The following is a 25,196-nucleotide window of genomic DNA, read 5'->3' as shown; positions in this document are numbered from 1 at the left end:
TACGGATTTCCAGAGGTGGACACATACCCTTCTGGACGTTTTCCAGGGAGCGTTTCCACCAGAGCGCAGGCCTGTCAGGGTACGACCGGAAGTACAACGTCCTGTGCAGCCACAGCTTTTGGTCCATTGCAGCGCCCACGCTCCTGCCACCCCTCCCATTATTGTGTTCCTTATACGACGACGATCTGTCGCATTGCGGGGGTGGGGGAATGTTACGGTGTAAAGTCAAGCGTCAGCACGCCAGTTGGAAATGATAGAGAAGAGATGGCTATGAGAAGATGTCAGCCAATTGCATGTTGACCAGACCTCCCTCCAGGAAGACAATGCAATAGCAACGGCCCCTAAGTGAAGAGGACACAAGCACCACATCTGACTGGTCGCAGCTCAGTTGAATAGCAGCTTCAAGACTAGCAACTTGGATAGAAGCGTCTGAGCTTGTTATTTCACTTTTACGCTCCATGTAGCACAGACTTGTGATTGTTTATACTAAAGAAAATTGCTTATTTTATATGTTGCCCTCTGCCAGCGAAACATCTGTGTAATGCAAATTTAAGTATTCTCTCTTTGCCTATTGTAATAAATCTCATTAATATGATTTGTCTAATTTGATTGTCTAGCAATCTGAGTAAGCAGCATTCCTAGACACCCAATATTTGACGAGCAGGGAGACATAATACTAAGTATGTCGCACCACCTTCTTAAATTACAGTCCTTATGCACTCCTACTGTAGAGGGATATTTGGCTGCCTCGTTCATTTTTAAGTAGGTTGGTAATTCATTGGAGAGTTACTTGTTTTTAAATAAAATGCTTCAACAGTGTACTCTTTATACAGTCTTCAGAGTACCAGCAAACTCCTCTATACAACTATGAATCTAAAACTGGGGCAATTTTGCAAATGATGTACCAGTATCGTCTTTCTTTACAACACAAATGAATCAAAACATTACGACGACCTATTTAATAGCATTTTGGTTCACTTTTGGAATGCTAATAGCAGTGATACAATAGGACATGGTTTTGACAAGTCCATCAGTAGGTTTCCACAGGCATGCGACAAAATTATAAGAAAGTGGTTTGTGGGTGCAGAGCTAGTACCTGATAGCACCCTAGTGTGTTCCAGTGGATGAATTTGATGTTCAATATATCAACATGAATTCACTATCATGCTCCTCAAACCACAGCAGCACAGTTGTGGCCTCATGAAATGAACAGTTACCCAACTAGAAGACGTCATCCTCATTCAGGAAGACCTCAAACACGAAGGGATACAGGTGGCCTGCAGTACATCTGCATCTACATCCATACTCTGCAAGCCACCTGACTGTGTGTGGCGCAGGGTACCTTGAGTACCTCTATCGGTTCTCCCTTCCATTCCAGTCTCGTATTGTTCGTGGAAAGAAGGATTGTCGGTATGCTTCTGTGTGGGCTCTAATCTCTCTGATTTTATCCTCATGGTCTCTTCGCGAGATATACATAGGAGGGAGCAATATACTGCTTGACTCTTCGTTGAAGGTATGTTCTTCAAACTTTAACAAAAGCCCGTACCGAGCTACTGAGCGTTTCTCCTGCAGAGTCCTCCACTGGAGTTTATCTATCACCTCCATAACGCTCTCGCGACCACTAAATGATCCTGTAACGAAGCGCGCCGCTCTCCGTTGGATCTTCTCTATCTCTTCTATCAAACCTATCTAGTACGGATACCACACTGCTGAGCACTATTCAAGCAGTGGGCAAACAAGCATACTGTAACCTACTTCCTTTGTTTTCGAATTGCATTTCGTTAGGATTCTTCCAATGAATCTCAGCCTGGCATCTGCTTTACCGACGATCAACTTTATATGATCATTCCATTTTAAATCACTCCTAATGCGTACTCCCAGGTAATTTATGGAATTAACTGCTTCCAGTTGTTGACCTGCTATTTTGTAGCTAGATGATAAGGGATCTATCTTTCTATGTATTCGCAGCACATTACACTTGACTACATTGAGATTCAACTGCCATTCCCTGCACCATGCGCCAATTCGCTGCAGATCCTCCTGCATTTCAGTACAATTTTCCATTGTTACAACCTCTCGATACACCACAGCATCATCTGCAAAAAGCCTCAGTGAACTTCCGATGTCATCCACAAGGTCATTTATGTATATTGTGAATAGCAATGGTCCTATGACACTCCCCTGCGGCACACCTGAAATCACTCTTACTTCGGAAGACTTCTCTCCATTGAGAATGACATGCTGCATTCTGTTATCTAGGAACTCTTCAATCCAATCACACAATTGGTCTGATAGTCCATATGCTCTTACTTTGTTCATTAAACGACTGTGGGGAACTGTATCGAACACCTTGCGGAAGTCAAGAAACACGGCATCTACCTGGGAACCCGAGTCTATGGCCCTCTGAGTCTCGGGGACGAATAGCGCTAGCTGGGTTTCACACGACCGTCTTTTTCGAAACCCATGCTGATTCCTACAGAGTAGATTTCTAGTCTCCAGAAAAGTCATTATACTCGAACATAATATGTGTTCCAAAATTCTACAACTGATCGACGTTAGAGATATAGGTCTATAGTTCTGCACATCTGTTTGACATCCCTTCTTGAAAATGGAGATGACCTGTGCCCTTTTCCAATCCTTTGGAACGCTACGCTCTTCTAGAGACCTACGGTACACCGCTGCAAGAAGGGGGGCAAGTTCCTTCGCGTACTCTGTGTAAAATCGAACTGGTATCCCATTAGATCCAGCAGCCTTTCCTCTTTTGAGCGATTTTAATTGTTTCTCTATTCCTCTGTCGTCTATTTCGATATCTACCAGTTTGTCATCTGTGCAACAATCTAGAGAAGGAACTACAGTGCAATCTTCCTCTGTGAAACAGCTTTGAAAAAAGACATTTAGTATTTCGGCCTTTAGTCTGTCATCCTCTGTTTCAGTACCATTTTGGCCACAGAGTGTCTGGACATTTTGTTTTGATCCACCTACTGCTTTGACATAAGACCAAAATTTCTTAGGATTTTCTGCCAAGTCAGTACATAGAACTTTACTTTCGAATTCATTGAACGTCTCTCGCATAGCCCTCCTCACACTACATTTCGCTTCGCTTTGCGTAATTCAATCGTGGCTCTTTAGTGTATATTCTGATATATGTTGCCGCGAATCGGGTGGTATAAATGTCAAAATACATAAAGCCTTCAGGTAGAGATTTTCTTTCCTTTTGTTCTGAACACAATATTCCATTATTAATACCTGAAGCTCTTCACTACAGGAAATGCAATAGAAAGTTGTATATCAAAGAAAACAGAAACGTGTACTAGCACGCGTGGGGTAAAAGGTCATTAAACAATGCTGAGAATTCTTTTAATCAGCTTCTCAGAGAAACAGTGTGATCCTGTTCCATTAACTTACTTTGTGTTACTACTCACAAGGTAGATGCTACAGCTCAAACGGAATAAAACTTATTTTAAAATATGGATAAATAGTCATAAATGTACTATTTGACAATGTGTGTAAGACATCTTGAACTCGGCCATTTTTCCACAAAAAAGAAGTTTCTGTGTTGTAAATTCTTGTTTTATTTGTCACGGAAGTGAAATTTCTGAGTTACAATGAACAATGTTTTAGTATAGCTGAATAGAACAGCACGGATATTTGACAAGGGCAGAGATGCTACATAATATTTGGTGTTTACACACTGCAGTATGCCATTATCAAAAGCCGAAGTAACCACATTACCTACAACTTAGCCACAAACTGTTCCATTCCCCTGTGCTTTAATAAATTCATTACAATTCCACATTTGCACACACCAGATCAACTTTTAATTTGGGAAATATGACACTAATTATAACCCATCAAAGCAAAATGAAGACCTGCCCTGGGTGGCAGCACTGTCTTTTTTACTGAGAAACAAGTAGGGGACGATGATGAAAGTGTACACTGCAGTATTTTAACATGTGGGGCACTGTCACATGCTACTTATCTGTATACCAATCCAGCACAGCACTTTTGTTTAACAATACTTCTTGCACATGCGATTTTATCAACAATTCTTCACCATGTAATGCGTACAAATACATGTTTTGCTTAAGTAAACCACTGTCCCCTTTAATTCTGTTGATCTTTTTCTTGTTCACACTTGATGGCCCATTTATTCTGACATCTTTTAAAACCAAATACCTTCAGACAGAACAGTTTTCCTCATACTTTCCTTCATAGCCCAGGAGTCCAGTTCTGTGTGACAAAAGCGAAGTTTTCATTGTATTGTTAATAATCCCACATCCTCACCTGCGTATGCACTCGACATGTATAGAACACCCCCCCCCCCTCCTTGTCCACCTCATCCTCTCACCTCTTAATTGTCGTCTCCTCCCCACTGCCTCTTCATCTACTCCATCCCCCTCCCTCTGATCGTATCCTCTTCCCCCTCCCTCTGATCGTATCCTCTTCCCCCTCCCTCTGATCGTATCCTCTTCCCCCTCCCTCTGATCGTATCCTCTTCCCCTTCTCTTTTTATCTCTGTCCCCCTCTTCCTTTTCCACTGCCCACTATACCTTCCACCTGTCTCAGCAATCTCCCCCACCTCCCTTCACTCTGTCCCTCTCTTCCTCTATGTATCTCAACCTATTCCCAGCTGTGCTCATCAGCACATCTACCCATGCAATGCAGTTCAGTTAAACAGGCCAATACTACTACTACAAAACGTATGTCGTGCTAGGTGGGCTACACATCAGGGGCTTGAATAATCATTTTTTTGCATCAGACCTCCATCCAAAGCGGGTCAATACCACTACAACACAAGATACCAGTCATGCAGGGAATCCAGGGCCCAGAAATCTCCTCCTTACCCTGACATATAGGCTGCCCTCCAAAGCGGGTTGATTTGGCAGACTGATATTGTTCCACACAACATACCTGTTGTGCAGGGCAGCCTATATGCCAGGCGGTGGAAGAAACATGCCTGCCTTTTTGTATATCACCACTGCTTTTGGGGCTATGAGGTTAGAAACTTCACAATGCTGATACTTGTGAAGCCGGCTGTTTCTATGCTTGATTTGGTTATAATTCATCAAAGGGTTTGGGAGGAGATCCTAGGCATATACACATACCTTCTGCTTTATATACATAACCGATTGCTGCCCTACATGTCGATCCATATCATCGGTTGGATACTTATTGTATGTACTTTGACACGTCTTCAAGATGGGATGACGATCACAGCGAACCCGAATACAGAAGCTCCTAGTATTGCTGGTTATTTTGCAAAAGTGCAAAGTCCTCAGAAAACACATAGTTTTGGCAATAGTTTTGTGTTGATAAGAAAAATTAAATGTGATGTTAAAATTCTTTCTTTCTCTCTTTCTTTGATAGACTTCTATGTAGAGGTTTCAAGTCAGATTTGACAAACTCTGGCTTCAGCTGCTACAGACTGTAGTCGTGTGTGTGTGTGTGTGTGTGTGTGTGTGTGTGTGTGTGTGTGTGTGTGTGTGTGTGTGGTCTTTTTGTTGTGCCTATCTGTGACTCAGTATCTCTCCTTTATGGTGAGTACCAACTATACCTTTCATAATATTGCCAAAAGACAAAAGAGAATATTCACACATTCAAATACAGGAAAGCTAGGTTCTGGTGAGACACAGCTTCTTGTGACTAGACATTTAACTAAAAACCACTTTATTGCCTGTTTGTTATGTAAATGGTTTCTATGAAGTAGACAGTGAAAAATAGGTGAAATAGTAGACGGACAGAAATGGTTCAATGCAGATATAAAGACGTCCAAATTTGTTCTGATGGATATGATGCTGTTAAGTACACACATATTTAGTTTAAAAACAAGGAAGAAGTTTGAAACTTAAGGAAGAAGTTTGAAACTTAAGGAAGAAGTTTATCTCAAACATTTCCATACTGACATATCATGAAATTGATGGTTAAATTAATTTATACTTATTACACAAACAAATATGGCTTTTTGCTGACAGTATTCTTTTCTGCAGATGCATTTCTTATTGGCGAAAGAACACTCCCTGCAAAGTTGAAATGTAGCCACCGAATAAAATAATGATTTATGTTGATAAATGGTATGTCCGAGAGAGAGAGAGAGAGAGAGAGAGAGAGAGAGAGAGAGAGAGAACAACCAATTCAACAGAATAAAGTTTGTTTACATGCTTTATGAAATTACCACTATACAGCATACAACTTACCCAATTTTAGTAACATCGCAAGCAGAGGATTTGCCTGTTCTCTGATTAGTTACAATAACAAATTCTACTTGATCTCCAGGCTGAAGTGTTACACCATCTTTTACTTCAGACATGTGGAAAAACAGATTCTTTCCTTCATCAAGTTCATATGCCAGAAATCCAAAGAGACCTACAAAATGTACAGAAAATGTATTTAGAATATTGCAAACCTGTTCACTTCTTGTGCGAGTAACCACAATACTCAAGAGAGTAGGTGGTGGAGAAAGGTGAAGGCACTGAGGGATGTCAAGGAAGGTAGGTGAGAGGGGACGGTGGGAAAGATGGATGATGGGATGGTGGGAGGGAGGGAGAGAGGACACTTTGATGGGAGGGAGGGAATCGTGGGGAATGAAGAAAGGCAGAAGTAGATATTATTTAAGAGGATTGAAACACAGATAGCTTTATCTCACAGCATTCATGGAAGTTTACATCATACACACACTTGCTGCATAGGGCAACACAATCTACTATCACTAGAAAATGGCAACTGATCGTTTTAGGTCTCTCTTCTCATTCCTGAAAACAGCTTTTTTCAAATCAGTTCACATGGCAGAACAGTCATTGGCAGCAAGCATAATATAGTAAATGACAAGGCATAAGAATCATTTCATTTATTAAGACATTAAAACAATAGATACAGTACAAAACAATGTAAAATTTCACTCCATAATTGGCAGTATCTCATTCTTCACTAATTACAGCCCATTTTTTTTCAATAAAACAGGAAAATGGACATTCACACAACACTTTAGTTGAATTTCAAGGGTTAGTTCCTGTCCAAATCATGAGCAAGTAAAATGTGTAATAATGACACACATACAACGTAACAACATTACAGTGGCCTTTTCACAACAGAAGCCTGATTGAACACAAGCATTTAACTATAGTTCTACATTACTTATCTCAAACTGTTGTACAACATGTCTTACATTTGAGCTTACAGTATTTTTGGCTATTAAAAAACTTCTCTGTAGAAATAAACACTGACTCCGCACACAGTAATCTTGTGAAATCTGACTCATTCTGCTTCTGCTTGCCCATGAGATACAGGAACCTGTAGATAATGGCACACCTGTTGATGCCATGTTATTTGACTTCCACAATATTTCAGTACAGTCCAACACTGTTGACTGCTGAACAAAATACAAGTTCATGGAATACCTGGACCAGCTTTGTGATGAGAATGACTAGTTTCCTAGCAAACTGATATCCTCAGATCATACTTAATGAAGAAAACAAATTGTGATATAAAGTATATCTTGGATTTATTCCGATGTAGTGTTATAGAACACATACTAGTCACAATACCGTAGAAGTCTGATATACCATGCTTTTGGATAAAATGCAGTATCAAGTATGTTCCCCAAAATAAAATATCATTTATGAATCATTTTTGCACTCGCAGCTTGTTTTACAAATTTGGAAAAATGTTATTACAGCCTGCACGTAGACACTCTGCGCTTTAATTTACTGCTGCAACCTCCAAGCCCTCTAAATAATAACCAAAACAGATGGGTGTAATGAACTCAAAGTTTGGATTGTCTTATCAACATACCAGGGTTATTGCTGATGAGAAGCTTTGAATACTCATCTCATGGTTAACACTGTAACACAGTCAACAAAGTGGCTATGCAACAGTACCTGGCAATAAACAAAATGAGCACAACCATCACATGGAGCATAAATTGTTCATTAACTGTCTGGATTTTTGTGTGGTTATTATGATATCACAGAAACAGAAAGCATATTCTGTGAGTGATCAACTAAAAATTATTGATCGTGTGGAGAACAGTGGAACTAAAGCAAGCTTATAATGCATGTGTAGTGTTCCTGAAGGAAAAATCAGGGGATAGGTGAAAGAAGAGAATAAACTTAGAATTTCTGCCAACACAGTTGGAAGTGATGTGGGACTGGAAAGAGAAAGGACTAAACCAGGAAAATACAGTGAACTTGACGGATGTCTCTACAGGTGTGATACGCTTAGTGTCAAAAGTGCAGTCATATGGGATATCAAGTGAAATCTGTGAGTGGACTGATGATTTTTTGGTAGGGAGGATGCAACATGTTATCTTGGATGGAAAGTCATCATCAGATGCAGAAGTAACTTTGGGTGTGTCCCACGGAAGTGTGTTGGGATCCATGCTTTCACGTTGTATATTAATGACCTTGCAAGACAATATTAATAACAAAATCATGCATTTTGCAGATGATGCAATTATCTGTAATGAAGTCCTAACAGAAAGAAGCTGCAAACATATTCAGTCAGATCTTGGTAAGATTTCCAAGTGGTGCAGCAGAGATTGGCAACTTGCTTTAAATGTTCAGAAATGTAAAATTTTGCACTTTACATAACAAAAAACATAGGATCCTATGACTATAACATCAACGAGTTACTACTGGAATTGGCCAACTCATTCAAAAACCTGTTGTTGTTGTGGTCTTCAGTCCTGAGACTGGTTTGATGCAGCTCTCCATGCTACTCTATCCTGTGCAAGCTTCTTCATCTCCCAGTACCTACTGCAACCTACATCCTTCTGAATCTGCTTAGTGTATTCATCTCTTGGTCTCCCTCTACGATTTTTACCCTCCACGCTGCCCTCCAATGCTAAATTTGTGATCCCTTGATGCCTCAAAACATGTCCTACCAACCGATCCCTTCTTCTAGTCAAGTTGTGCCACAAACTCCTCTTCTCCCAAATCCTATTCAGTACCTCCTCATTCGTTATGTGATCTACCCATCTAATCTTCAGCATTCTTCACATTTCGAAAGCATCTATTCTCTTCTTGTCCAAACTATTTACTGTCCATGTTTCACTTCCATACATGATTATGGGTTAAGTGCTGAATTATTTCAAGAAAAAGAAGTCAATGGAGAGACAGTTCATTACACAATTGTATTTGCAAGCAGACTTATTTATGAATGAAAAAACTATACAGACACAGAAAAAGAGTTATTAGCCATAAAGTGGTCATTTCCAAAATTAAGAACCTATTTGCTTTGACTTAAGGTAATAGTGTACTCCGATCATAAAGCCTTAATCTATTTACAGGAATTCAAGCTCTATCATGACAGGCTTACAAGATGGGCATTGTTTTTACTACAGTTCAACTTTGAAATTAAGTACATTAAAGGCACTGACAACATAGTAGCAGATGCTCTATCAAGGCTATTAGTAGGAGGGGAAACAGAAATTTTCGATCAGAATGAAGAAAAACAGTTTAAAATAAGGTATATTAAAGGGGTCACAGATGAAAAAAAAAATCATCGTGTAATAAAATCAAGAGGAGCCAGAACCATGATACAAATTGGACATTAATAAAAAACTGTTTAGGGAAAAAGAACTATGAAAAATTAGACAAGTACTATAAGGTGTTTAAGGGGACTCTATTTAGGAGAACTGACGAAGACTAAGACGATTGGATACTATGCTGGCCTGAAGATGAAGCTGAGATCTTAATTATGTATACACATGAGCGCTACAGTCATTGTGGCATTCACAAATCAATGCAGAAATTACAAGAAAATATGTACTTCTACAATATGGCCAAGAAAGTTAGAAAAGATTTGTCAACTTGTGATAAGTGCCAAGGGGTCAAAGTAACAGAAAATGTCAAGGTAAAATACAAAACATTACTCCTGCATAACCTCTAGACTTAAGTCGCTGTTGATTTCATATGGGCCTCTTCCAAGGAGTAGGAGTGGCCACTGCTACATTTTTGTCATGGTGGATGTATTTTCTAAAGTAATCAAGTTGTATCCTGTCAGGAAACGAGATAGATACAAAAGTAGAAAAAGACTACTTCTTAACTGTTGGGAAACCAAAAGCGATCTTGTTGGGTAATGGTTCACAGTTTTTGTCAAAAGTTTGGAAAGACTTTATTGATGAATCGGGAATCAAACATGATCAAATATCTGTATATAATCCATTATCAAACCCAGCTGAGAGGTATATGCACGATATTGGTCATTTATGTTGTACATATTGCAGTCATAAACATCCTACATGGTACGACCATGTACTAGACTTTGAAGATGTCAAACAGCTTGCAACATACTTCCACAGGATTTTCACCTTATGAAATTATGTTTCATCTAAAACCAGACAACATTATCACTGAACTCATAGTCAAAGAAACCATGATAAAACAGCGGGAGATTAGAAAAAGATGACTTGATAGCAAGAGCAAAGCAACCAAGGTTAAAGTTGGAGATTACGTTTTAGTAAAATCACATGAGAAATCAAAAATATTAACATCTGAAATAAAGCAATTCTTTGACATCTACACAGGTCCATTTGAATGAAATGTTGTGTATAAAAACTTGACTTATTTTATGATACAGTTTTGTGTCCTTGAAAATGTTTATTATTTCTTTAAAATGTATTTGCTGTATGAAGTGTTTGCAACGACTTTTCTTTGTGTTATATGCTTGCCATGTAAGTTCTTGATATTTCTATATGTCTATGCAATTTGAATGACATTTGATAATGTGTGTAATTTTAGCTTGTGTAACATTCTCATACTATACTCGTTGAGACATCATTTAAAATGGAAACCACTAATCCGCACTAAATCTGTCTCGCAACAATTAAGTTTTTTTTTAGAAAAATTTTTAATCTTAAAGTCAAAATCTTAATTTCTACACACCTAAGTCACTGAAATGTCCAACTAAACAAGGGGGAGAATCGTTTTAAGTAAACAACATGAATTACTGTATATTTGTTTCTCAAACACTGCAAAGCATAGGCAGTAATATTTTTCTAATTTTGATATATACATATCATCCTAATACTTTCAAACAACCATGACTCTACCCTTGTACTTTTACTATGAATATGAATTCTTGTAACATACTGACTGTAGCTTTACTTTTGAAAACAATTTAATTTTTTGTTTATTCTTGGTGTAGGTATTATAGTTAGTGATAAGAAATTTTATACATAAAATGTTGAAGCATTTGTATTACAAGTTTACTGAATTTATTGTTAGTTATAGGACCCTTTTTGGACCAGTCCATGCCTGTGTAATGTAAACCAGCTCTGTCAGCTACAGTCAGTCTGTCATCACACTCTACTGCTACTGAAGCACGAAATTGACTCCACTAGGTTTGAGGAGTCAATGTTAGTGAGAGAACCACTCGAAGAAGACCGGAAGAAGCCAATCTCCAGTACGTAAGACTTGCTACAGGTCTGGGACTCTCAGCAGAGAACATTGCACAGCTTGACTAGGTTTTGGAAGGGAACATCTTGGCTGGACAATACAACAATGGGATGAAGTGTTGTTCACATGTAAGTCACAATTTGGCCTCTGATTACTGACGGAAGAGAGAGGGCCTGGAGAAGACTGGGGGAAAGGTATTCCCTTTGCACTTTCTCATCCAGGACGCCTTTTCAGGGTGGTTATGAGATGGTGTAAGCAGGAGTCAATACAGCTGCAAGGACAGATTTGGTCTTCGTGGAGGATGGGAGCCTTACTGCACATCAGTATGTGGAAGAAATACTTCTGGAGCATTTTGTGCCTTTTGCTCCATTTATTGGTGATGATTTTACTCTAATGCACGACAACATACACCCACATGTTGCGAGAATTGTGAAAGAGTTCTTGGATGAAACGAGGGATCCACACTATTTGTTGGCCTACTGAAGCCCTGATTTAAATCCTATTGAGAATGTTTGGGACCGGCTTGGGAGAAGAACCCGTCGGCACTATCTAGAGACATTACAGGATCTACAAAATGCCCTCTTGGAAGAATGGCTTATGATTCACCGACAGGACACTACCGCATTAATCAGCAGCATGCCTGAAAGGTTGAATGCTGTCACTGGGGCAAGAGGTGGGAATACACACTTTTGAAGCTGGGAACAGAGGTCTCAGATCGTCTCCAGTGTCTGAAGTAAAGTGTGAAGCGTAACACCAAAACAGATGTGCATTACCTTTATGAGCTTACTCAAAATTTCCTTTGAGTGTGCATCTCTGGCTTAATTTGTTAAATTTATTTATAATCGTATTTCTTTTTTCATTGTTGACACTTACATGGGAGCGTACCACAATATTCCATCATAAGATAGTGGATTAGTGTCACAAATTTAAAATAAATTTCAAGTTGTATGAGAAATAGAAGTGTTGGGTTTTTCGTGCCGGTCAGTGTGTAAATGTTCACATAAATTACATGGAAAGCGCCTTGACGTTGTTTACGGATCATGATGCTGTAGCAAAATGACGATGTAGGAAATAGCAAAGCCATAAAATTGTAGTTCAATGCAGGAAAGCCTGTAGAGAATTAATACTTGGTATCATAATTAGCAACTGGCTTACATAACTATGCAGGACGCCAATTATAGTGTCATTGTAAGACTGAGGATCATGCACTAGAAAGCCACAACCATTAAAAATCTCAGAGTATGGATGTAGAGTGGTTTAAAGTGAAACGATTTATACGGAAATAGCTTTAGGAAATGCGAACTCTAGACTAAGATTCACTGCAAGAAATCTACAGATATTTGCTTTATCCACAAAGGAGTTAGTTAACAAAACCCCAGTTTCGCTAATTCTTCAGTATCGTTTGTCAATCACAGACCCATATCAGGTAGAATTAATGGAGGAGAGAGATGCGATCCAAACTGAAGCGTAGCACTTTGTGTCACAGGTTTGTTTGGTGAGGACAAAAGCGTAATGGAGGTGGTCTCATCTGATTTCAATTACATATATTACACAAGAGACAACGTGCGCCAGGAAAAGCTTACTGTTAAAATTCTAAGAGTATCCATACCAAAAAGATATTTGCACCATATCAGTCAATTTCACAAACATTTCATAAAATGACTACGATCATCTTGTAACAGAAATCCAAGCTTGTACGGAGGCTTACTTTTTCCTGGGCACCATTTGCAAAGGCGACATGAAAAAGGAGGAAACTGTACCTTTAGCCATACGTTTTAAGATGGCTTGCCGTGTATAGATGTAGCATCCATCCATTAATGGACAGTTATATATTCAGAAGGATAATAACAATATTTTATCCCATCTCAGAGACTGAAAGAAGATATTTTGTGGCCAAATGATTGGTATCACTGTCTTCAGCTTTTAAGCACTTACTTCTGGCAAATCATCATTAATAAAAATTGAAACAGTCCTTCAACAGCAACGACCCAATATGATTACATGTACAGGGTTATTACAAATGACTGAAGCGATTTCACAGCTCTACAATAACTTTATTATTTGAGATATTTTCTCAATGCTTTGCACACACATACAAAAACTCAAAAAGTTTTTTTAGGCATTCACAAATGTTCGATATGTGCCCCTTTAGTGAGTCAGCAGACATCAAGCCGATAATCAAGTTCCTCCCACACTCGGCGCAGCATGTCCCCATCAATGAGTTCGAAAGCATCGTTGATGCGAGCTCGCAGTTCTGGCACGTTTCTTGGTAGAGGAGATTTAAACACTGAATCTTTCACATAACCCCACAGAAAGAAATCGCATGGGGTTAAGTCGGGAGAGCGTGGAGGCCATGACATGAATTGCTGATCATGATCTCCACCACGACCGATCCATCGGTTTTCCAATCTCCTGTTTAAGAAATGCCGAACATTATGATGGAAGTGCGGTGGAGCACCATCCTGTTGAAAGATGAAGTCGGCGCTGTCGGTCTCCAGTTGTGGCATGAGCCAATTTTCCAGCATGTCCAGATACACGTGTCCTGTAACGTTTTTTTTCGCAGAAGAAAAAGGGGCCGTAAACTTTAAACCGTGAGATTGCACAAAACACGTTAACTTTTGGTGAATTGCAAATTTGCTGCACGAATGCGTGAGGATTCTCTACCGCCCAGATTCGCACATTGTGTCTGTTCACTTCACCATTAAGAAAAAATGTTGCTTCATCACTGAAAACAAGTTTCGCACTGAACGCTTCCTCTTCCATGAGCTGTTGCAACCGCGCCGAAAATTCAAAGCGTTTGACTTTGTCATCGGGTGTCAGGGCTTGTAGCAATTGTAAATGGTAAGGCTTCTGCTTTAGCCTTTTCCGTAAGATTTTCCAAACCGTTGGCTGTGGTACGTTTAGCTCCCTGCTTGCTTTATTCGTCGACTTCCGCGGGCTACGCGTGAAACTTTCCCGCACACGTTCAACTGTTTCTTCGCTCACTGCAGGCCGACCCGTTGATTTCCCCTTACAGAGGCATCCAGAAGCTTTAAACTGCGCATACCATCGCCGAATGGAGTTAGCAGTTGGTGGATCTTTGTTGAACTTCGTCCTGAAGTGTTGTTGCACTGTTATGACTGACTGATGTAAGTGCATTTCCAGCACAACATACGCTTTCTCGGCTCCTGTCGCCATTTTGTCTCACTGCGCTCTCGAGCGCTCTGGCGGCAGAAACCTGAAGTGCGGCTTCAGCCGAACAAAACTTTATGAGTTTTTCTACGTATCTGTAGTGAGTCGTGACCATATGTCAATGAATGGAGCTACAGTGAATTTATGAAATCGCTTCAATCATTTGTAATAGCCCTGTATTACAGCAATATTGCCCGAGTGACTTTCAATGCTTACCATCAACAAACTGCTACTCCTTTAAAAAAAAAATTCATTTGCCTTACTGTCGGCTTTCAAAATTAATCTGCTTCCATTAAACATTAATATTGCTTTTCTTCCAAAATTATATTCTCACTAAATACTTCAACACATGTACTTCATCGTTAATAAAATCTCAATCTTGTAAGAATTCACCACTTCTGTTGTTTTCCTGGGTTACTGCTGTAAATTGTTCAGCAAGATTTTCACTCCTTGTCCCTGATCTTCATTGCATATATGTCAAAGCTGGTTTGCTGATTAACCAATTTTGGAAACAGACTGTAGGTATTATCAACTTTCAAAATTGCATGGCCTTTGTTTCTCATAAAATTCTACTGCCAATCAGGAAACCTATACATCTCACAAACACACCAACATCAGCAGATTTATTAACTTCAATGGGCCACAACATAATGGCCCATGCTATTCCCATATGGTTGATTTTCTTCTCAGGTGGTTTGACTTCTACTGTTTAGTGATATTTGAAATCTAATTCCATAGCAGGGCTTTAATTACATGGAACACATATATTTTAGAAGGAAGGAATTATACACAAGATACACCTGAGAAGCGCCCACGGATGTCTGTGATGACACTAGTTTCAACACAGGACCTGTCCTTACCAGGAACTGTGGCAGAGTAATCCCAGAATTGTACATACCATATTATAGCATCTGACAAGAGTGCTAACATGCACTAGAGCAGAGTTAAGTGTTCGTATAGTGTTGCTGATGAAGTGACATATGATGTAGACAAGTGAACTGCGGTTGTCAAAGCAGTTCCACGCACAGGTGCCAGGGGTGTTATGTTTTTCATGTGTTTTATGCCTACCCTATGTATACCTTTAATTTGTTGTACTGAGAATTTTCATGTCTTTTTGTTTGCTACTTGCTGTCTTACTGTTACTGGGAACATGTTAACTAGTCCCCTTTGACAAAGAATTCTGTTTTCTGTAAGAAATCAGTATATTAAAATATGGTATCTCATTTTCCTCGATTAGCAAGCGTGTTGGTAGATGACACACCCATAATAAATTTCTTCCACCTTCCGATGAGTGAATGATTGCTAGTTTTGGTTATGAGTGCTTCAAAGCAAAAGTTGGTCTGCCAAAGTTGAGCCAAAACCAACAAATGGTGACCCCGACATGAATCTGAACTGTAAGCAACTGAACCGCAACTGATTTGTATTAAGTTTGCAGGATGGTGGAAGAACCAACATTGTTAAGACTAGTGGTCCGCTGCCTCTGTTTTGACCCAATAACCAAATTCTCTGGCTTGTGCAGTTGGAAGCAAGTTTCTGCGCACTGCAATCACAGTGCTCATAGTGAACCAATTGGATCACCACTTCGCAGCTGAGATGCAAGATTTCATCACACTGTACCCCGAGAGACGAAAAATTCTTAGAGAAGCTCAAGACAGAATTGATATGGAAAGTTGTGGCTTCACAGGAGGATAGAATACATCAATTTGTTAGAGGATATTGGAGATCAAAAGCCACCACAATATCTAGGGCATGCTCAGCAAGGTTGATACAGTCAACATTCTAGACAACTTACTGCACACATTGTGGAGTAATTCATTACTACCACATGTAATGGCAATAGTGGCATCTCAAATGAAAATGTCATTGGGCATCATGGTGGAATTTGCAGACCACCAACAAGAGCCATCGACCTGGCCCAGGTAAGTGAAGTCATGGCACAGTGCTGCAATGCGACGGCCACACCAGTGGTAAGTACCGATTACTGCTCTACAGCTAATATGGAAATGTTATGCCTGCAGATTAGTTATGCCTGCAGATTAGCTCACTTTGGTTCCAAGGTGGCACTGGGAACAACAAAGGGCACTATCGAAGATGTTCGAGGAGCCGGTCTGCTAGCAAACTACATCTTCTCAGGGTGAGCAGTCTGTTTGCTGGTACCACTAGAGATTTAGTGAGCAGGAACGAAAATGTATGGCACCTTGCTTTCACTCAAATGCCAGCAGTGGTCGGTCTGTCCTCTTCATTAGTGGCAGAAGTTCTGAGCTGAAATTCCTAGAGGACACTGGTTCAAATCCGAATGTCCTACAACACTCTCCAAAGCATTGCTGCAGGCTGACAACAGCCTTCAGTCTATCAGCTGCCCACAATTCAACTATTGTGACCTATGGCAACCAGAGAATGGACTTTAACTCAGGATTATGACATCCATTCACTTGGAATTTTATGTTGCAGACATCAAAGAAGCTATAATCGGCACAGATCTCTTGGTACGTTACACCCTCTTGCAAGAGGTGGTGAATGCCCTATTGGTTGACAGCATTACAGGGTTAACTGCCACTGAGTTTCATCATAGCGCAGCCATCCACAGCGTGAACTTTATGCAGACACAAGAGAGTGAGTATGTTTCTCTACTGGTCAGTTTCCGCTCTACTGGTCAGTTACTGGGTTTGACTAGACCACCTAAGCAAATACCACACAATATGGTGCATTGTATCCAAATGATGGACGGGCAATCAGTATTGTGCAGACCTAGGCGTTTGGCACCGGACTGCCTCACCACTACTAGAGCATAGTTGGATACTATGCTACGAGAGGGCATTACCACATTGAGTAGCAGTCCATTGTCCTCTGCCTTGCACCTGGTGCCTACGAAATGTGGAACCTGGCACCCATGCAGTGATTATCATGTGCTTAACGTGAGAACAGTGCCCGACCATTATCCTTTGCCTCTGTTATGGGATTACAATCACGTATTACACGTTAAAATGATATTCAGTTTATGGGACTTCCCAAAAGCCTATCCGCAGATACCAGTTGCAAAAGAAGACATTCCAAAGACCACAATTGTAACACAATTCGGACTGTCTGAAAGCATGTGTACGACATTTGGATCACGGTGTGCAGTGCAGACATGGTAAAGGTTTACTAGCTGACCTCCAAGGCCTTCTGTTCTGTTTTGTGTTAACAGGGTGCTAGTGTTTTTTGCCACCCCAGGACAACATTGATAACACTTGTGGGAACTGTTTAAGCACTTCAAATGTTATGGAGTCATGATGAACTTTGCTAGGGCATTTTTGAGCAACCTGAGTTACCTTCTTGGGACACAGGATTCCATCTGCAGCTCTCTATCTTTACCAGAGAAAGTCAAAGCAATTCTGCAGCTACATAGGGCAACCATAATCTAGGAACTGCATCTGTTTCTAGGCATGCTAAACTTTTATCAGTGTCACCTACATCATGCAGCATAATTGCAGGAACGGTTGACTGCAGTGCTGGCGGGACCTAAAATAAAAGGCAATACCCCAGCACCAAGGACTGAGGCCATGTATTCTGCATTTGATGCCATGAATCATGGGCTCCTTGCACATCTGAAGCTCAACATGCCTCTAGTGTTAGTAGAGGGTGCAAGCCAGATGGCTATCAGCATGGCACCACAACAGTGATCAGAGGACTCATGGCAACCACTGGCATATTTCTCTGGTAAACTGTCGCCATCTCACTAAAAGTAAGCGTAGGCTTCCGCGGCCGTTGTATTCTTCAATAAAATTCTTCAGGGTATCAGACCGCATCGTCATAATTTAAAATGCGCCAACGTTTCGGCCAGCGTTGCAGCTAGCCTTCATCAGGGCCTTACGTTAACTGCTAAATGAACACACGTGGTTCCTTAAATAGCTGCACGAGAAAACCGTGTCGTTACTTGATTGGCTGTAAAAGGAGGAGGAGGAGGGGTGAAAGGTATGCTTTATTGGTGTTTCCTTTATTATCTGTCATTGGCTGAAATAGCTGTTTTCTATTGGTCTTTATATTAATCCACCCCATTGGAGGAGACGGACGAATAGCGAACAGGTGATGGCTGTGACGTCACACTGTTTCCATGCTGTCCAGAAGCCGGCTGCGGCGTGCCATTGCTTTGTGTACTCGCGACCACTACTGCGGCTCTCCGCGTGTCTGCATGGGCCGCCAAGGCTCTGCCGCCGCTCCGTAGCCCTGCTATTGCAGGCAGCCAAGACCTCGGAAGCTTGTACCCATCCTCTCTATTCATGTTGGCGGGTCTTTTGGCTATTTCTATAGGCTCTCTAATCTTTCTTTTGAAAGTGAGAGGCTGTTTCGCCAGGACGCGGGCTTCTTGAAAAAATATTGGTTTCCCGCACTCGTCTCGGTGTTCCGCCACTGCTGACTTAGTGTGTTGTTTCAGGCGGATATATCTTTCATGTTCCGAGAGCCTTGTGCTAATCGGACGTCCCGTCTCACCTATGTAGACTAATCCACACGCACAACCAATTTCATACACGCCAGCTGTGTGTAGTTTGTCAACTGCATCCTTGGTAGAACCGAGCATGTCTGATATTTTGTTTGTGCTTCGGAAAATTGGTTTGATGTCGGCTTTTCGTAGAATTTTGCCAATACGTTCGGTGACCCCTTGTACATATGGTAACACAGCAATGCTCTGTGCCTCCTTCTCCTCTTCCCTATTAGTCTCCAATACGGACAGGTACCTTCACGCCTCCTCCCACCATCACCCCACGCAGAAGAAGTCCGCCCTGCACACGCTAACGAAGAGAGCGTACAGGATAAGCGACGAAGAACATCTGAAGACAGAACTTGAACGCCTCAGGTCCATCTTCGGAACTAATGGCTATGGGAAGCAGATGATAGACAGCACCATGTGGACAAGGGAGAAGACTAATAGGGAAGAGGAGAAGGAGGCACAGAGCATTGCTGTGTTACCATATGTACAAGGGGTCACCGAACGTATTGGCAAAATTCTACGAAAAGCCGACATCAAACCAATTTTCTGAAGCACAAACAAAATATCAGACATGCTCGGTTCTACCAAGGATGCAGTTGACAAACTACACACAGCTGGCGTGTATGAAATTGGTTGTGCGTGTGGATTAGTCTACATAGGTGAGACGGGACGTCCGATTAGCACAAGGCTCTCGGAACATGAAAGATATATCCGCCTGAAACAACACACTAAGTCAGCAGTGGCGGAACACCGAGACGAGTGCGGGAAACCAATATTTTTTCAAGAAGCCCGCGTCCTGGCGAAACAGCCTCTCACTTTCAAAAGAAAGATTAGAGAGCCTATAGAAATAGCCAAAAGACCCGCCAACATGAATAGAGAGGACGGGTACAAGCTTCCGAGGTCTTGGCTGCCTGCAATAGCAGGGCTACGGAGCGGCGGCAGAGCCTTGGCGGCCCATGCAGACACGAGGAGAGCCGCAGTAGTGGTCGCGAGTACACAAAGCAATGGCACGCCGCAGCCGGCTTCTGGACAGCATGGAAACAGTGTGACGTCACAGCCATCACCTGTTCGCTATTCGTCCGTCTCCTCCAATGGGGTGGATTAATATAAAGACCAATAGAAAACAGCTATTTCAGCCAATGACAGATAATAAAGGAAACACCAATAAAGCATACCTTTCACCCCTCCTCCTCCTCCTTTTACAGCCAATCAAGTAACGACACGGTTTTCTCGTGCAGCTATTTAAGGAACCACGTGTGTTCATTTAGCAGTTAACGTAAGGCCCTGATGAAGGCTAGCTGCAACGCTGGCCGATACGTTGGCGCATTTTAAATTATGACGATGCGGTCTGATACCCTGAAGAATTTTATTGAAGATCTCACTAAAAGTTAAATGCCCATGACTGTGAGCTCCTGCCCGTAGATGAGGCTGTTAAATAATTTCAGCCAGCGATTGACGCGTGACTATTTACAACCTCAATGGGTCATACACCATTGACCTACGAATTCAAACAGAACATTGTCAACTGCTCTCCTTGCCAATACAACCATCTCAAATGTGTAGTGTAATTTAGTGCTGACATTAAACACATAATATGGTGGCTGACAGTCTTTCAGGCATCAACAGTGTGACGAGTCCTACCAACTTTTCTGCTCTGGCCAGAGAACAAAAAACATGATGAAGAGCTCCTGATGTCCATCGACGATGCGATGTCAGCGTTACAACTGCAACTTACTGATATTCCAGGAGAAGATGCCAGGCTTTACTATAACATCTCTCTGGGAAGACTTTGCCCATTTCTTCCATCAGCATTCATAAGACAAGCTCTTGACAGATCCACAACATGTGCCATCCACAAGTCCAGCCCACCTTTTGTTTGACTGTCAAGAATGGGCACGAATAACGTGCCAATTGGTGATTTTCCAAATGTAACCATACATTTTACACATGTTCACCTTGATGTAGTGGGATGGCTTCCTCCATTGAACTGTAAATGTTATTCAGTGACCTTCATAGATCGTTTCACCCACTGGATGGAGGCTGTTCCCATCAACACATTACTGCTGAAACACTTGCCTCTATATTTGGGTCAGTGCGATTAATGAGATTTTGTTGCCCCCTGCATATCACTACCGACTGCAGTCAGTAATCTGAGTCGGACTTGTTCAGACAGCGTGCCAAGTTTTGCAGGTATGCCCACTACAAGACTACCAGTTATCATTCTAGTGCCTGGCATCACTCCCTGAAGGCGCCACTCATATGCCATGACGCTACTTAGATATCGGCTCTTCCTATTGTCCTCCTTGGTTTGCAAGTCACATATAAACCCGACATTGATTCTTCGGCCGTGGAACTAGTCTATGAAGAGACACATTTTCCAGGCGAATTCATTGATATCAATGGCAAACATACACCCCACAGGATCAGTCAGAAATATTATGTCAACTGAGGGACTATATCGCTCAGATCCAGCCTTTAAAAGCTTCCGGGTGCTTTGTTTTGGGGCGCAAAAACAATTAGGGTTATACGCGCCTATGTCAAAAATGTAGAACACGAAGACAATGAGAGGAATTTAAAACGGCTACACATCAATCCGAATCGACGAAAGAGAAGACAGGTAAAAATAGGAATGTGGAGAATGGTCTATAAAATACACCATAAAGAAACAGAGGTCTAGAACTAAAAATTAAATGGTCTTCGCTACATTGCTATGATGGATAAAAGTAAAAGGCGGTCGACAGCCCATGCGTCATTTGCTAAAAGGACGACAATGCAGACGGCATCGTAACTGGGAACCTAAGCGGTTAAAAAAAAGGACGTTCCATCAGGATTGAAAAGCCTGTGTCTCTGGATGTACTGCATGGCCTGATACAGGCCAAAGAGCTCTGCTGTACATGCTAAGCAGTGTTCTGGAAGCTGATACTGAGAAATGTCAGTGCCAATGACGAAGGCACATCTGACAATGGTCAGTCCAAGAGCCATCAGTGTACACAAAGGTACTAACGGGAAGTTCCAGGCGAAGATCATGAAACTGAAGGCAATAGAGCAAGGCTGGAGTAGTGTCCTTAGGAAGCGAATGAAGGCCAAGGTGAACAAGGGAGTCCCTGAAGCCAAGGCGGTGAAGGATTCACATCCACTGGGAAAGTTGCAAGGAGCGTGAAGTTAAGCTGCCGGAGCAAGAGTGAAAGCGAACTCCAGGAGGTAACAGAGAAGAGGGACATGCCCCATACTGGTGATCAAATTGAGTCATTGAAGGAGGAGGCATAGGATGGGTTGTCACGCATGGCAGATGATCGGCATGCATATCTGCTGAGAAGAAAAAAGTCACTGTGGTTGGACATCAGTAGTTTGTCAGCTTCTGCATACTGACTCTCAACCAGTTAGTATAAAATGCACCAATGGCCAAATGGATGCCACGATGGTGGAGACTGATGGATGTGCAGATGAATAAATGAAACATGCATAGTCTAGGCATGAAACAATCATTTCAGCCTCCATATTTTGCCTCATATCATGTGTTACGAAGAGGTACGCAGATGTTGGACATCTTGGTGAATGGCAAGGCAATGACAGTTTTCCTCAACAGAGTCAAATCTGCGTATCTATTCCAAGAGGCATCATCATCCGCAACCCTATGAAGACAGTGGAATCTTTCGAAGCCTGAAGCTCAAGCAGAAGTAATGCAGCCACTGCAAATATCCAATGCAGAACAATCACCGGCATGGACAACCAGTTCCATATGACATATTCAATTCCCTGCTCATTTCCTTGACAATGACGCTCTGCTTCCACCGAGGGGCTGATATAGTGTCAGACATGAGTGTTGTCATGCACTAGTGCATAATTAAGTGTTTGCATAATGTTGGTGATCCAGTGACACACGACATGGTACAGTGAACTGCGGCTGTCAAAGCAGTTCCATGGTAAGGCACCAGAAGCACTGTGTTTTTTTTACGTTTCACACTTACTCTGTGTATTCCTTTTATTCCTCGTTTTGTGAATTTTAATGTCTTTTTGGTTTTCTATCTTGCTGGTAATGGTGACTGTATTAACTAGTTGCCTTTGACAAGGAATTCTGTTTTCTGTAAGGGAACAGCACATTAAAAAATGAGGTTCATTCAAATGAAACCTGGTCAGTGCGTCTACCTTTGCCTTACACATAAGGTGGCACCACGTAACTGCGGGTATGGTGGTACCATCCATTGGTAGAGAGAGTGATGCGTGCGCACCGTTTGGTGTTGCATGGCGCCAGTGTGGTTTCACGCTGAAGACAAGGTGGTCACACACGTTATCATCCACTACTGAACATGCAGGCAAGTAAGCAGGAACAACGAGGAGCGATTCAATTTTTGCGGCGGAAGGAGTTGGAGGCCGTGAAATGTATCGACGGATGAAGGATGTGAACAGTGAGTACAGTCTTAGTCATTCAAGTGTTGTGGAATGGCGCAAATGATTCCATGAGGGGTGCGAGTCAGTGGAAGACTATGCTCGTCCTGGACTGGCTCATCGTGTCATGCCACCGGTAATGGTTGCGGAAGTGAATGCTTTAGTCTTGAACAACTGCAGAATCTCCATGGATGAGATCCATCGGTTACTGGATATTAGTGTGGGCACCACCCACACCATAATGCAGCAACACTTGAACTATCGAAAAATCTTTATGCAGTGGGTTCCCACCAACTGACCACCGAACAGCGCAATACTCGAATGGCACTGTCTGAGTCATCTGCAACATTGAGGAGGAATACGACTTTCTGTCGTGTATTGTCACAGGTGACGAAATATGGTGTCACCATTTTGAACTGGAAAGCAAATTTCAGAGCAAGCAGTGGAAAGATGTGACTTCACCACCTCCAATGAAATCAAAAGCCGTACACACCAGTTCTGGTAAGGTCCTGATGTCCTCCTTTTTTGACAAGGACCCATTGCTTGTAAAATGGTTGAAATGGAGAACCACAATAAATGCCCAGTGTTATCAAGCCACTTTACAGAACCTCAGACGACCCATCAAGTCAAAACACTAAGGCATGTTGTTCAATGGTGTTATCCTCCTGCATCATAATGCCTGCCCACACACAGGCAATGCGGTGAAGATGACACTGCAGCAGTTTCAGTGGGAAACGACTGGAACATCCACCATACAGTTCCGACCTTTCACCGTTTGACTTTCATCTGTTTGGACCTCTAAAACAAGCTATTTGCGGACATTGATTCACAACAGATGACAAAGTGTGTGACGGGGTCCAGCCCTGGATCTGACAACAACCTACTAGCTTTTCAAGGATAGAATCTACCGGATAGTGTCACAATGGGATAAATGTGCCAAAAAGTATGGCGACTATTTTTGAGTATGTGTACTCTGTATAACTACATTTTTGAGTTAATAAAATCGGGTTTCATTTGAATGTGACACCTCATTTCTATCAATTAGCAAGGGTGCCAGTAGACACTACACCTGCAATAAAGTTCTTACACCTCCAGATGAGTGAGTGATTGCTAGTTCTGGTTACAAGCACATCAAAGCAAAAGTCGGTCAGCCAAAGTAGAGCTGAAACTGACATCATTATATGAATAATGAAATGCGTATTTCTTCCCAATGCAAGTACCTGCACCCACAATATATTCATAATTCAACAGAAGAACTATAAAAATGATCCTGTAGGGCTTTTGCGACTTGATACTTGAAATGGTGTTATGAATGGGAGAAGAAATCTCAAGGATTACAATTCATGGAACTGTCCAAGATGATTATGCACGGTTATTCTAAATGATGAACCATTTTCAAAAATTCATGTGTATTCAAAGACAAATCCAAAATGAACAAGCTTTAAACCAATGAAAAGAGGAAGTTTCAAAATTTTTGGCAGGCAACAGCAGCTGGGCAGTGATGGTTTCAGAAGCAACCAATAGAGTTCGCGCAGCAATAGGGCCGCCATTCAATTTCACTGTCAGTTATGAGTGAGATGGCAACTGTGGAGCACTTTGTACCAAATTCAGTATTCAACCACCAACTCGCAAAAGCATTAGCCATTAGTTTAAGCAATTTAAACAGACTGGAAGTGTGTGTAAAGGAAAATGCACAGGCCAACCACATGTCAGAAGATGATGTCCAACAGATTCAGGAAAGCTTTGTGTGCAGTCCCAGTAAGTATACCAATAGAGCC

At 41.6% G+C, this 25,196-nt stretch overlaps 1 protein-coding gene across 2 annotated transcripts in view; it reads right to left on the bottom strand.

The window, feature by feature from the left end:
* The window catches only part of LOC126260216 (cold shock domain-containing protein E1-like), an 88,423-nt gene that overhangs the window by 17,233 nt on the left and 45,994 nt on the right, over positions 1 to 25,196 (bottom strand). For both annotated transcript variants that reach the window (XM_049957513.1, XM_049957514.1), the window contains one exon: positions 6,195 to 6,363. In XM_049957513.1, coding sequence (XP_049813470.1) covers positions 6,195 to 6,363 — 169 coding nt within the window. The remainder of the gene's footprint in view (positions 1 to 6,194; positions 6,364 to 25,196) is intronic.

Source organism: Schistocerca nitens, chromosome 5, assembly GCF_023898315.1.
Source record: "Schistocerca nitens isolate TAMUIC-IGC-003100 chromosome 5, iqSchNite1.1, whole genome shotgun sequence".
In the NCBI taxonomy this organism is placed as follows: Eukaryota; Metazoa; Arthropoda; class Insecta; order Orthoptera; family Acrididae; genus Schistocerca; species Schistocerca nitens.
Note: the sequence above shows the minus strand (reverse complement) of the source record. Positions and strands in the feature narration are given on the sequence as shown.